The 14436-nt window shown below is 54.7% G+C and overlaps 2 protein-coding genes across 2 annotated transcripts in view; both read left to right on the top strand.

The window, feature by feature from the left end:
- The window catches only part of POLR1A (RNA polymerase I subunit A), a 70516-nt gene extending 56397 nt beyond the window's left edge, over window positions 1-14119 (top strand). The window contains exons 25-34 of the mRNA XM_059188279.1: window positions 855-1022; window positions 1876-2011; window positions 2460-2617; window positions 7157-7283; window positions 8712-8822; window positions 9599-9898; window positions 10671-10871; window positions 12035-12152; window positions 12690-12854; window positions 13177-14119. Of these exons, the coding sequence (XP_059044262.1) occupies window positions 855-1022; window positions 1876-2011; window positions 2460-2617; window positions 7157-7283; window positions 8712-8822; window positions 9599-9898; window positions 10671-10871; window positions 12035-12152; window positions 12690-12854; window positions 13177-13277 (1585 nt within the window). The 3' untranslated portion in view covers window positions 13278-14119. The remainder of the gene's footprint in view (window positions 1-854; window positions 1023-1875; window positions 2012-2459; window positions 2618-7156; window positions 7284-8711; window positions 8823-9598; window positions 9899-10670; window positions 10872-12034; window positions 12153-12689; window positions 12855-13176) is intronic.
- Window positions 1-14436, top strand: part of IMMT (inner membrane mitochondrial protein) — a 240552-nt gene that overhangs the window by 137883 nt on the left and 88233 nt on the right. The window lies entirely within an intron of this gene.

Below are 14436 nucleotides of genomic sequence, written 5' to 3'. Positions count from 1 at the left end.
GCCCAGATAGAATAAATCATGCTGGGATCTCACAGAGGCTGGCAGGGCTTTCCCTGTAACCAAGACCCTGATGCCCCGCCGCCTTCACCTGGCTCCTTGCAGCTCCGGGCACTGGCCACTGACCTTCAGAAGGATCGCTGGTGCTGCAGCAAGAGTGGGGAGAGGTCAGCTCTGGGGAGCATCCCTTGGGTTCGCAGGCCGAGGTGGGGAGCCAGTTCTGCTCAGTCACTCTCACAGCGGACCTCTTAACAAGCAGCAAGCTCAGGGTGAAGTTCCACATATAGTGCAGCATTCCCATGGCTGTTCCAAAAGAGCCAGCTTTCACAGGAAAAACGGTTCGTAGATCACAAAGCTGCATAGTGTGCACGTTTCCCAGGGGGCCTGCAGCTGTTTGCACCAATTAAGAAAACAGACACCTCCCCTTTCCTCCCTGACCCCGCATCCCCATAATTGCTTAGTGAGCCTCTTTCTCGTTTGCACAGTGGGAGGTGGGCAAAGAAGAATTAGAGGAAAATATGAATAGCAGGCTCAGAAATTCTCACTGCCCGGGGGGCTCGCGGTGACTGGGGCAGAGTGGGTGCGTGCCGTCCTCAGGGCAGATATGCATAGTCTGTGCGGGGACATCTAGAGCTTCAGTCCCCCAGCTGGGATCTGTACTGTGTCATTTAGGTCATCCCAGGGTCAGTAGTGGGATTTTAAGGATTAGCAGGATTTGCTTAGGAAAAACAAGCCCAGAAAGAAGGACAGCTCATAGCGCCTTGCACCCTGGTCTTGGGTGGCGTTGACAGCTCCTGACAGACAGGTGGTGTCTGCACTCCTAACCCATGCCACCCCCCTCCCCTGCCCCATTTCAGGTTGAGGACCCTGCTGCAGCTGAAGTGGCAGCGCTCGCTGTGTGACCCGGGTGAGGCCGTGGGCCTGCTGGCCGCCCAGAGCATTGGGGAGCCCTCCACGCAGATGACCCTGAACACTTTCCACTTTGCGGGCAGAGGCGAGATGAACGTTACCCTGGGCATTCCGAGGTGCGAGGCTGCAGGGGTGCATAGGGTGGTGGGGTCTGTCCTAAGCCCACTCCTGGAGAGGAAGTCATTTGAGAGGGTGGAAGGGAGAGAAACAGGCATCTCATCAAAAATGGGGATTAGGGTCAGACTTGCTGGAGCCCAGCTGGTTTTTCTGGCTGGATCTGTGCCCAGGCCTCTTAGAATCTCTCTGTATCCCTCTGCCAACTGCTGTATCAGCTACCTGGGATGTTTGTGAAGTCACACTCCTTGGGTCAGGACTCAGGAACAGAGGTTATGAACAAGCCCCATGCACCTGGTTGGCCACCTAGACTGTGGCCTACAGTGGCCCTTCCAGCAACTATGCTCACCTACAGCAGCATGATGGCCACTGGGCAAGAGGAAGGCATGGGAGACCCACCTGCATTTAGCATCTGGCTCTTCCACTTTCTAGCAGAGAGACAGCTTCCCTACCCTAAGGTCCTCGATCTGTGGAAGGGAGGAGGCCAGAGCCCACCATGCCGGTGGGCCGTGCGGGCTGACAGAGCTCACAGGCAAGGCCAGGAGCATCATGGTGCCTACACCTGGGAGGAGCACTGCAGGTGCTAGTTACCCATCCCTGCATCTCTCGCTCTGTAAGTTCTTAGCTTCCCATGTGGGCCCAGCATAGCTGACAGGAAACAAGAGTCACACTAGCTTGTCCTAAACTGACGTGCACGGGGCCAGAGCTGGGACTCTCTGATCCAGCATATTTCCTTGCAAGATCCCCAGGCTTCTCAGACCCCAGAAGAGCTCGAACATCTTGAGAAGAAAGGCCTTGCACAAATAGGTAATCCAGGCACCTCTTGTGATGAGATGTGCCCTTGTTCTGTGACAGGTTGAGGGAGATCCTCATGGTGGCGAGTGCCAACATCAAGACGCCCATGATGAGCGTGCCCGTGTTCAACACCAAGAAAGCCCTGAAGAGAGTGAAAAGCCTGAAGAAGCAGCTCACCAGAGTGTGCTTAGGGGAGGTAACTGTCTCTGGGATCCAGCTGGCCCCGTGGTGGAGGCACTTGCCTGCTTCATCTGTGAAGAATAGAATTTGCTGACTGTTCAGGCTCTGGGTTCAGACTCCCATAAATGAGGGAGCTTTCTCTGCCAGGTGCCGAGCAGGGTAAATAATCATCAGTTCTGTAGCATTATTGAGTGCCTTCAAAATGCTCCTGCCATAGCTAACCAGCCCCGCCAGAGCCCGCTGCCTGCAGACTTAGGCCATCTCTGCCAGTGACCTACCAGCTGTGGGCCTCTGTCCACAGTGAGTCACAGTGGCAGAGCTCAGTGGGGTTTCTCCGGGGGCTGGGAGTTTGGCCCGTGGCCCCTGCTCCTATTCCTTTAAACCCCTGAGTTCCTAAAACCAACTTGTCCCGCACAGTCCCCTGGGACTCAGGCAAGCTGGGTTCTCTGTCCGTCTGGTTCAAGGTGTTGGAGAAAATTGATGTCCAGGAGTCGTTCTGTGTCGGAGACAAACACGACAAGTTTCAGGTGTACCGGCTGCGGTTTCACTTCCTGCCGCATGCGTACTACCAGCAGGAGAAGTGCCTGAGACCCGAGGACATCCTGCACTTCATGGAAACTAGGTGAGGACTCTGGCTGCATTTATGGCCTGGCTCTGTCCGGGGCCTTGAGTGCTCCGGGCCACAGGCCTCCTGGAGATTGGGTGCATTTGTCTAAATGGGTCGTTCAAGGGCAGTGTTGGGGGAAACAGCAGGTCCTGCAGCCCAGATTGGAAACCTCCCTCTGGGTCTGGCTTGTGGGTGTGACTACACTCACCACACGCCACTCCCTGAGACATTTCTTCACTCTGGTTGACGAGACTTTTTTTTCGGGTTTGGAGGCTTTAAGATGTGGAAGGACGTGTACCGGAAGAAGAAGGGAGCCCCAGGGGCACAGCCGTGCTGCTGTGAGGGCGGACCAGCTCCTGGGGGTGATCTTTGGCAAAACATTCCAGGCTGCTCTGTGTGGTTCCGAATACGTTTATATTCTATTTCATAACAGGCAGTATGCCGACGGTGTGCTGCTTTTAAACCCCAATTCTATACCTGGGGTTCCCGGCAGCTTCTTCCAGAGAAACTCTGGTTCCCTTCTGATAGGGAGAATGAACGTCCTTCTCTCAAGTGCATGTTCCTGCTGGGTATTTGAAAAGCACAGGCGACCATGCGGAGTACACAGGGTAGGGTGCTGGGCGTGCTGGGGCTGGGGTGAGCCAGGAAGAGCCAGGGAAGCACTTGCGCCTCGTCAGCTGACCCTAGATCATGCTGCGGACTTAGAGGCTGCAGGGCCCAGCAGGGAGCAGGCCAGTGAAGCAGGCCAGGAGGCCCCCAGCACACTGGAGAGTACAGAACCTGTCTTGCAGACAGGAGTGTGAGTCAAGGCGGCCAGATCTTCTGATCCAAAAAGAAGGAATCCTCTCTTCCCCTCTCCTGTTGTTTTCTGTCTCTGGCTATTTGGTCACTTACTTTTGCTTTTATAAATGAGAAAAGTCTCCTAATTTTTAAATACCAGCAACTAATTGGTCCATTTTCAGAAACTTGGTAAGGTTCAGACAGATCCCATCTGTCAGCAGGATTCTGTCAAAGGCACCAACCACTGCCTCTAATCTAGACCAGCACTTGGGCCTTCCCGGAGCCTCGCTGAAATGGAGACCCACCGGGGCAGCCTAGAGTCAGAGTGCACTGCGCCCCCTCACCCCACCAGCCTTCCCTGGGTGATGCCCGTTCACAGATGAGTCACAGGTGCAACATGGCCAGGAGACAGCAAGCGCTCTGCCCTTGGCCCTCTTCTTCCTCTCGCCTGGAAATGTGGGCTGGCTTCAGGCCAGCCCTCTGAACATGTGGTGGTCGGGATGGTGGGTGTTATGGCAGGTGAGCCTGCATGGAAACCCATCCCCTTGGAAAGGGACCCCAGCCAGGCATCTCCTGCCCCAGTTTACATGAGTCTGGGTGAAGTCATTGCTGGGGTTTGGAGAACATGTGCACTGCCATCCGCCTGGGTGGAGAAGGTTCCTTTTACCAGGCAGACCCACTGCTCTCGTGATGCTGGGCCATGTCGCAGGAGATGCGTCTCCAGCCTGCCGGATCATTAATTAATGTGGGGGAGCATAGCTCCCAAGAGCGCCGCATGTGTGTGCCGTCCAGGTGGCCCTTCTCTGAGAAATGGGACTTAGGATCACGTGGCCTCCCGAGAATTACCCAGAGCGGGTGGAGTTGGATGGTCTGCCCCGTTTCTCTTCACCTAGGGCTTTTGCCTGCCAGGCAGGTAGGTGGGTGTGAGGCATGTACCAGGCTGTGCTTAGAGTTCTTTTTACTTACATTATCTCAGGGATTTGAAAAATCCATCACTTTAAAAAAAAAAAAAATGTTTTCTTAATGAGGAACAGCCCTGGCTTCTTCCCAGAAGTGAAGTACTTTTTCAGCTCCTGGAGTTTGTATTTGCTGGTGCACTTGAGAAGCTGTGATAAACAAAGCCACCGGCAGTAGCTACTCTGCAACTCCAGCACAAGAGAAGGAGCAGTGCGTGAGCAGTGTGTGGTTTGGACCATCCAGGACAGCCTTGGGCGGCACAGCGGCCACACTAAGGCCTCTCGCAGACCACAAGGAAATGTCCGTGTGCTCCCAAGAGTGACAAACCCGCCCCTTCCTTCTTCCCGACCCTCCCCCACCTCCTTCACTTCCTTTTCTCTCTCTTCTCCCCTTCCCTTTTCTTGTCCCAACAACAGATCATGAGACTCTTTTGACAGTAGATTGGAGAAGAAAACAAAAACAAACACAGAGGCACATCCCTAGATGGAGACGCATAAGTCTTGATGGTTCTCTAAGTATTTGTACCAGCATCTGTCACTTGGGATGTTAGTGTCTGTCTCTGGAAGGGGGGCCCTGGCTGGTGAAGTAGAAGGAGCACCCAGCTAGGAGTCGGGTGGTAAGTTCTGGCCGCCCGTCCCCGGCCGTGAGACGACCAAGCTGGTGGTGTGCAGTTACAGCTCCTATGAACCCGACTTCACAAGCAGCAGGTGGTGGGGCTGTTGCCAGGCACTCTTGGAGACAGCCAGGGGTCATATTCTCTGTTTGCAATTATTTATGTGGGATGGGAGGTTTCCCTGCAGCCTATCCCTGCTGTTCCCTTTCGGTTGCCACATTCTGACAAACAGCGAGACCTGCACAGAGTGGCCGCTGTGGGCCTTTGGCTCCCTTGCTCTTGGCAGAATCACAGAAGGGCAAAGTGTGTGCGTCCTCAGGAGGATTCTGGCACACTGGTAACCTGTCTGCCACTTACTGGTCAGGGTTCATTCTGCTTCCTCACCTTCTGTCGTGTTCTCCCACGGTTTTGTTCGCTGAAAGAAGCAGGCCAGGCAGAAGGGATTCCCAGTGAGGGGGGTGAGGGGAGGTCTCCTTGGGGACTTCCTCTGCACTCAGATCCAGGCTTGGGGGTTGGGTGCAGCTCCAGCAGGTGGAGAAGTGGCTGGGGAAATTGCTGGCAGAGGATGCACTGGGGGTGGTGGGAACAGATGGCTTTGTGGGGGTGGGAGCCAATTGTGGAAGGCAGGAGGCAAGGAGACTTGGAGGGGTGACACAGCCAGCCACAAAGCTGCTGGCCTGGAGATTCTGGGGAGTCAGAGTAGCAGCCCCGAAGCAGTGGGAGGAGATGAGCAGCTCCTGTTGTGGGGAGGGAGGCAGCAGGCCTGGGCCTTCCCCATCCCTGTCAGTCCCGTTTCCTCTCCTCATTGTGCAATAGGCTCCGGTTGGGATAGGAATGTCCCACTATACAGATGAGATCAAGACCTTCCTCCCCAGTCTCTGAATGCAGATTTGAACCAGAGCCTGGTCTTCTAGAAACCTTTCTTTGACCCCCTCTTCTCGGTTGGATTGTGTCTTCTCAAGTCAAGCCTGGCCTTCCCTCGTCTGGCCCCTTGTCCCCATCCCCAGCACTCGGTGACCAGGCTCTTCTCTGGATTGGAGGGCCAGGAGACTTTTTTCTGCCAAAGGTGGAAACCTCAGCAAAACCATGCACAAGTTTAAAAAGTTAAAAAATATATATGTATATAAAACGAGGAAGAAGAACAGTTGTCTTTTGCTGTTAATAAGCCAAACAGTAAATATTTGACCTGCCTACTTCTGTATTTTCTGTATTTTCATCCTTGATTTACTCTCAGGGCACATGATACACACATTATAGGCACTGAGACAGTACAGGCTGGCTGGCTGGCTGGCTAAGGGATCTGATACTTAATATAATTAAAAGCAATCCATTTTGGCATGCTGTTCTGGCCTGAAGAAGAAGACAGGCAAGAGATTATGTGAAAAAAGAAGCAGGGGTGGGGGGCGGGTTGAGGCCTTAAGGGAGCTTAAAAATAGAAAAGTCAGAAGGAAGAGGGGAGAGGCCAGGAAAGGCTCCCCCTAGGCCCTGCTATAAGCTGGTTCCTTTAAATTGGTTTGGTTCCAACCTGTCAACATGATTTATGGCCACAAAATAAGTCCTCATTGCCTTCAAAACTCTGATAAACTCTTGCACATCTTAGTTTTCCCATCAAATTGCCGCGTCTCCCGCCCCAAGGAGACAGAGGTGTCAGGCCTAAGCTGTACCGCTTTCTGGAGAAAGTAAGAACAGTCTGGGGAACAGTCCGGGCCCTGGCCCAGACCCCCAGTCCTGCCATAGAGTCTGCTCATCAGACTGTCTCATCAGAAACCGGCCCCAGCCACACTTGCACCTTCCACTTACGGACCACCCACTCAGCCAGGCTTGTGACGGTTCTCAGACAGGGGTCAGGTCTAAGCCTTCAAACAAGACTGCACAGCACAGATTCCTACACACATTTTACAGATGAGGGACTTCAAGTTCCGGCGACTGTCTGGGCTGAAAGGCACACACCCAGGGAGTGGCATGACGTGTGTTCTGAACCGGCCCGAGGGCCAGGGCCGTGGAGCAGTGTTTTCTCTGATGAGCTCTCTGCCCTTAAGCAGCAGCAGGAGGAGGGAAAGTAAGCCGAGAGGAGATGCTGTATCTCTCTCTCACGTGTAAATCCCTGGCATGGCCTTAGATGGCTGTGAGACCCTCGGACAGAACTTCCTACCCCTGCAAGGAGGTGTATTGAATGGGCCCACGCGGGTTTCTTCTCATTTTAGGTTCTTTAAAATTCTGATGGAATCCCTCAGAAAGAAGAATAATAAAGCCTCCGCTTTCAGAACCGTTAACACTCGGAGAGCCACCCAGCGGGATCTCGACAACGCTGGGGAGTCAGAGAGGAGTCGGGTGAGTGAGTCCCCAGCACAGGGGAGGGTCCCAGGCCTGGGAAGCCCATATGGGTGGCCACTGCCTTCGTCTTCTCTCCTGGGAAGACTCGGGGGTGGTTTTCTGTACTCCTCAAACCCCTCTCTGGTTTCGGCTCCTCTTTCCATGTACTGTTTGATTTATCTGCTGTGCTGACAGAGCCACAGTGGGGGCCAGTCTCATTGGCCTTAGGTGAGGCCCCAGGGTCATCCATCTGAGTATTCTCAGGGGCCCCTGTAAGTGATTTTTATCCCGAGGATAGGCTCAAAGTGTCGGTACCTACTGGGCTTTCCAATTCTTTTCCTGGTTTCCTGGGCTCTGCCTTTAACTTCCCTGGACCAGGTAAAGTGGGGACCACAGAGGAGTGGCAGGGAAGTTGGGCTACAGGAATAAAAAAGGAAGGAGCCAGAGAGAAGCCACTGGAGACAGAAGAGTGCAGGACTGATGATACATCATCTGCCAGGAGCCCCTGGGGCGGGGTGGGGCAGGTTCCCCAGCGTCACCTGAGCCCACAGCAGCTTTCGCTACATGGCAGTGACTGTGCCACTGCAGTCAGCCTGGCTTGTGGGGATGGGGCCCTCTGAGAAGACTCAGTGCTGCCCCCGCCTTGCTCTGTGATCTCAGCGGTGTCAGCTCCTGTCTCTCGCCTTTCTCCTCACCCCTACAATGAGGGACTGGCCGAGAACAGAGAGAATGCTCTGCCTCTGGCCCGGCAGGTCTCCCAGGTGGGGAATCAGAGCACAGAGGGGCATGGATGGTCTTTGAAAGGCTGCATAGTCTATCCTTGATTGGATTATTTGTTCTTTAGGTGTTGAGTTTCATAAGCTCTTTATAGATTTTGGATACTAGTCCTTTATCTGAGATGTCGTTTGCAAATATCTTCTCCCATTTTGTCAGTTGTCTTTTGGTTGTGTTGCTCAGTCTATCCTTAAGGCAATCAGAAGACTATGAGAAATAAGGAGCCAAGGTCAGAAGGTATAAATGTCTGGTTTTTAAAATACTGGACAGTCCGCCAAGCCAGTCCTCTATCTTCATCTCCATTTGGAACAGTATTTTATAACTTACTCTTGTAATGACTTAGAAAGCCTTGTTACTTTTCTGATTATTTTAAAATGCAGGATTTTGCAAGCAGTACATGTGAAAACGATGCTTAAAGAGAAGGAGGCAGGGAGTATAGGGCCGGCCCAGAGCAGGGGACTGTGTGGATGAGTTGGCCAGGAGGAAGGGTGGGTAGAGGAGTGGTTGGGAGGGCGGCAGGTGGGGGTGAAGGGAATGGATGGTGAGATATGCAGGCAGGTGGGTGGCTGGGTGGGCGAGTGAGCAGAAAAGAAGATGGATGGGTAGGTGGACGGATTCACCAGGCACTGGGTATTGGAACCCATCTTTTCCCTCCTTGTCCCCAAACCTCAGGGAGAACAGGAAGGTGATGAGGAAGAGGAGGGCCCCATTGTGGATGCTGAAGCTGACGAGGGAGACGCCGATGCTTCTGATGCCAAACGCAAGGAGAAGCAAGAAGAGGAGGTGAGGGGACTGGCCATGGTGAAAGGGCTGTGCGCACATCCCTTCTCTGTCACACCTGCCAGATAATTGCTTGCCACATAAGGCCCCACTTTTGTTATCATGCTGGAACCCATTACAAACCTTGAAGCAAATCTGGCCTGCCCAGCACCTGTCTCCACAAAGAAGATAAAGTTCACAGGACAGGAATTGGGCAAGGACTGCCCTTTGACTCTGGATCTAATCAGAGTCAGGGACTAGAGGCTTTTGCAAGGAGGTGAGGTCAGGCTGCCTCTTGTTTTTCTAATGAAAATATATGAAAACCAGTCTTGTGGGGGCGCCTGAGTGGCTCAGTTGGTTAAGCTTCTAACTCTTGGTTTCAGCTCCGGGGGCAGTGTGCTCGACATCCTCTCCCTCCCTCTGCTCCTCTGCCTGCTTGCGTTTGTACTTACTGTTCTCTCTTTCTCTCTCTCTCTCTCTCAAACAAATAAATTTTAAAAACAAAACAAAAAAAAAACCCACCTCATGACTGCTCCTAGGACCAAGGGCAGGTTAGAGGGGCTGAGGAAATGGACAGGCGAGAGATCGAGCTCGAGGAGGGTGGAAGGTGCTGGGAGTTGGGACTGTCCCTACCCGACACTGGCAGGGGAGGGACAGGACAGAGGAGAAGGCAGCCCAGGCCTGTGGAGTAGAAACATGGGTGTGGCCAAATAAGGCCTCTGCCGGGGTGCTTGTTCCACAGGCAAAGTCTGGACAGATGCGGGACCCTGTGACACAGACTGTGCCCTGTGCCCTGCCAGGTCGATTATGAGAGCGAGGAAGAGGAGGTCGAGGAGGATAATGATGATGAGGACGTGCGGGAGGAAGGGCACAACTCTGCGAACGGTGCTCACGAGGCCCAGGAGCAGGATGAAGAGGTGGGCTCAGGCCCCGAGGAGGACTCACCTGCTTCCGCCCCCCTCAGCCGGCCCCGGAAATCCGCCCACCGCAGGGAGCCCCAGGGAGCCGAGGCTGTGGAGCGCCGGGTGCGGGCCGTGCGTGAGGCCCACTCGTTCATAGAGGACTACGAGTACGACACTGAGGAGAGCCTGTGGTGCCAGGTCAGTGCCGCGCGCGACCCTGGCAGAGCCCCGACGAGGGGCCTGCTGCCCAGCTCCTCCCCAAGCCCACCGGGGGTCATGTGGGGACCCCACATCCCCGACTCTCCACCTTTGACTCAAATCCCCTATAGGCCGGTTCTCTCAGTCTTCTAGGACAGTGTGTATATGTGAGTCCGGTGGGCCAGGCCCTGTGGGTACTTGTAAACACCTGCTGTCCTTCCGTCTTCAGCACCACCCGTTAGTGTACAGAGCTGTGGAGGCCGGCAGGAGTGTGCTAGCTCCTCACACCCACGGTCTCTGGAAGCCGACCGCTCTGGAAGCGGTCTCTGGGCTCTCTGAAAGGCTGGCTGGTCAGGACGCCTACACAGCCACACGCGCACTGATGTTTTTGTTCTCTGCTTTGATGCAGTCCAGTGGTTTGCAAATGGCAAGGTGGATAAAAGTCGCTGAGCAGGTTCCCCATACCAGACAGTTGTGATGCTTTGTGGTGGTGATCAAAAGGCTCTCGAGGGTGCTGTTGAGCAGATAACGATTTTCAGCAGCAGTTGTGAAGGTGTGACCTTTGTGTGGGTGACTGCAGATGGCTGCACTGCGTGGTCCGTTTGCCACCCAGTGTTGGCGTGTGCTGACCCAGCCTCCCCAAGGTGTTGGCTGAACAGGCTTTGAAGGTGTCAGCTTCTGGGGACTGGGGAACCAGTTGGGGGGGCCTCTGCCTCCTTCCCGGGGCTAAGGCTGGCCCCCTCCCCTGACACAAACCGCCCGCCTCTTGCAGGTGACAGTGAAGCTCCCTCTGATGAAGATTAACTTTGACATGAGCTCCCTGGTCATGTCCCTGGCCCAGAATGCCGTCGTCTACGCGACCAAGGGCATCACAAGGTGTCTCCTGAATGAAACCACCAACAAGAAGAATGAGAAAGAGCTTGTGTTAAACACAGAAGGAATCAATCTGCCGGAGCTGTTCAAGTACTCGGAGGTATGTGTCCCCTCTCCATATGGTCTGCTCGCTGAGAACGAGGTCTGCACGCTCTCTCAGAGCCTGGCCACTGGGGGGTGAGGCCCCAGCCACTGTCCCCAGGCCTTCTTCTTGGGATCCATCGTATGCATGAGCCTCGTTGGGACTTGTAGTATAGAAACCTGTTTAACGTTATCTAACCTAAGGTTTCTCAAACCACTGTGGCTATACATTTTTTTTCCTTGAAATTAAAACTTCCCCAAAGTCAATTTGTTAGAAATAGTTGCTGAGTGACCGGCTGGGAGCTGCTCCTTTCATCTGGCAAAGAAGGCCCTAGGAGCAGAGGTGGCCCAGACCAGCCGCCCAGTAAGTTTTGTCCCACCTGCTGTTGCTGCTTTATTCTCCCACTTCACTGTGTCTCTCAGAACCTTTTGAGATGCTCTCAACCCCTGGGCACAAGAGTTTCCCCAGAGAATACTGAGGTGCTGGGACCCCTGTAGCCCACTCTCCCAGGTCTGCACCCAGCTGACAAAGCTCTTCCTTCCTGGAACACTGCTCCCACAACAGCTGCCTTGCAAAGGCCCCTGCTGCCCCTGAGACGGGCAGGATGGGCTTGTGCCTCCTGGGAGTCAGCCCCCAGCAGGTGAACTCTATTGTGATCGTGGGGTTTGTTTAAACAAGACTAAGGTCTCCACCAGGTCCAGGATCACCTGCCATGTTTTGGGCCCCCTCGGGGCCCCCAGCATAGCTTAGCTGGAGCCTCAAGCCCCCTGACAAAGCCTAGCTTTCCCCCACGTTGCTGCCCCACTGCTGCCCCTCGTGCCCTGGAGAGGGATTTCAGTGTCTGCTGGAGAACTTCCCTCATATACCAAAAGAAGTCTAAACCCTAGGAAACACATCTATCTATCATATAAACAAGGAAATATCTTTCTTCCTATTGACCTGAAGCAGGTACCAAGTTATCTCTGGGCTGTGGTGGTGACAGCAAGACAAATCTTAGGGCCTGGCCACCCATAGCTCTACCTGCACTGTCCCCCTTCACTAATCCCGGGCCACCACTCGATCATCTCGTCGTCAGCCGTGGTTCACTACCAGACAAGGAGTGAGCTTGGTCAGGGTGGGTCATGCCAATGGAAGGGAGCAGAAGGCCAGGCCCTCCCACTCAGCCCCACCTTCTTATCTAGGTTCTGGACTTGCGCCGCCTCTATTCCAATGACATCCACGCGATGGCCAGCACCTATGGCATTGAGGCTGCACTGCGGGTGATCGAGAAGGAGATCAGGGACGTGTTTGCTGTGTATGGTGAGAGGGGCCACGGGGAGTGCTAAGAAGGTCCCAGTGTAGCGGGCCAGCTCTGTAGGGAGCCAAAATGTAGGTGCAGTGAGCATGTGACCTGTGAGTGACCCTGACCGTGACCTGGGACCGTTTCGGTCCCATCACTGAGGGCTTCCCCCCTACCACTGCCATCCCCTCAACCTCTCATCTGGCCTCTGAGGAAGCTCTTGCCTGATGACGTGGTCCCAGCCTGCCTTCAAGGTTTGGGCTCCCAAGTGAAACAATGGTGTTATGTTCTCCGTGTCCTGCAATTCTGGAGTCTGTGTCCTGGGCTCGTGGTTAAAGGCGGAGGGTGGGCTGCACTGATAGTGGCCAGGGATGAGGGTGGACTGCCCCACTGAGGTTGGGGGCTAAGTAGCCGACTGAATAGTAGATGACTGACCTGGAAGTGGAGCCAAGGGGGTCTGACATCTGAGCCTGTGCGCTGGCTCGTGTCAGGTGACGCCGTCCCAACTGTTCCCCTGTCATTGCATAATCCTTCCGCTGTTGCTGCCAATGTGACAGGCATTGCCATTGATCCCCGCCATCTTTCCCTGGTCGCCGACTATATGTGCTTCGAGGGCGTTTACAAGCCATTGAATCGCTTTGGGATCCGTTCAAACTCCTCCCCTCTGCAGCAGATGACGTTTGAAACCAGCTTCCAGTTCCTGAAGCAGGCCACCTTGATGGGTCAGTGCATGGACAGGTGCCCTGGGCTTTCCCTCTCCTAAGTCTGCTCTGTCCCTGTTCTACATGCCTTTCACACAAGTGAGATCTTGGAATCTCACTGGGAAGCAGCTGGGGAGGGTGGGCGGTAGATGGGAAAGCTACCTCTGCCCTTTTGAAGGAAAGGGAGAAGGGCCTTCCTCTCTGCAAAGCAGTGCTACCTCATGTAACCTCATCGGCCTCCAGGACTCAGGGCCTCCTCCTGGCCTCCGAGATGCCCCGTCTGTCTCCTTACCTACCCCAACTTCTCCATCAACCACCTAACAAGAGCTCTTGTGTCTCCCAGGATCGCACGATGAGCTGAGGTCCCCTTCTGCCTGCCTCGTCGTCGGGAAAGTCGTCAAGGGCGGGACAGGCCTGTTTGAGCTCAAGCAGCCCCTGAGATAGTGGCTGTCACGTACCATCTGCCCGGCCTGGAGGACAGCCAGGAGGACGTGGGCGAGGGCCCGGCCTGCCCGTCCCCTGAGAGGCCTGGGAAAGCAGAATCCAAGGTGGTTCTGAGTGGCTGTGCAGGGCACAGCAGCGACACTGGGCATCTGTGAAAGCAGCTGGCCTCTGGGCTGGACCAGCTTCCACTAGACAGTGGCAGCGTTCCTTGGCCTTCCCTGTCTTGGGATATGAGCAAGGTTCACCGAATCCTGATTTCCTCTCAGGTGACCAGCCCTTTCCCTGTGGGGCACAGAAGCAGGGAGGTGATGTCCTGTTGCTGTGGGCCGCTGGTGACTGCAGGCAGGACTCCTGGGTACAGGAGCTCTCGGGAAGGGACCTGGAGCTGTGGCCTCACGGCCTCTTCCAGCTACACCAGTTCCTGGGGTCAGAGTTCCCATGGAGTCTCCACCCAGGACTCTTTGCCCAGGCCCAGTCCGTGCCTCAACCCACCCAACTTCTGTGCCTGGTGCAGGACCCCAGCAGCTCAGCCCCACATGTGGAGCCCTAAGTCGCCAGTCGGGCTGTTGAACAAATTGCCTGGCTTATCTTGCGCAGCTCTGCTGTCGACATGGTGGCCGCAACCCTGTCTGCAGGCCCTGCAGCGTCTGGGCCATCCAGCCTCCCTTGACCTCTGGCGCCACAGCAGGGGACCCTGGCATGAACAGAAAATCAGAGGACTTGTACAAACGCTTTGTAAAACCAGAGGCCATTTCTATTTTTGTCTAATGTTATTCCCACTCAGGCTGAGTAATAAACATCACTGGAACTAGCTATTGGGAGGGGAAAAAAGAAACTAAAAAGACTTCAGTTTTTGTTTTTTTTCCCTTGGTTTGTGGTTTCTCCATTTCTCATCTGCGAGCCCAGGACTGTGATTTCTCAGTACAGCACTGTATTTGGTCCCTTCTGTTCCTGTCAGAGGATGTGGGGGAGAGCTCACCCCTGCAGCCTCTGCCTGTGACCCCCACCAGTCCCTGCTTCATCCCCTTTCCTGAGTCAGCTTCTGCCCCCGTGGCCAGGGGAGTAGAAGCCAGTGGCAAGGTCCCCCATGTGTGTTGGGTGGGAAGGGAGGCCTTACTTGGGGAGAATGACCACGCTACTCCCTCCAGACACGTGACCG

Source organism: Mustela lutreola, chromosome 9 (assembly GCF_030435805.1).
Source record: "Mustela lutreola isolate mMusLut2 chromosome 9, mMusLut2.pri, whole genome shotgun sequence".
Classification (NCBI taxonomy): domain Eukaryota; kingdom Metazoa; phylum Chordata; class Mammalia; order Carnivora; family Mustelidae; genus Mustela; species Mustela lutreola.
Note: the sequence above shows the minus strand (reverse complement) of the source record. Positions and strands in the feature narration are given on the sequence as shown.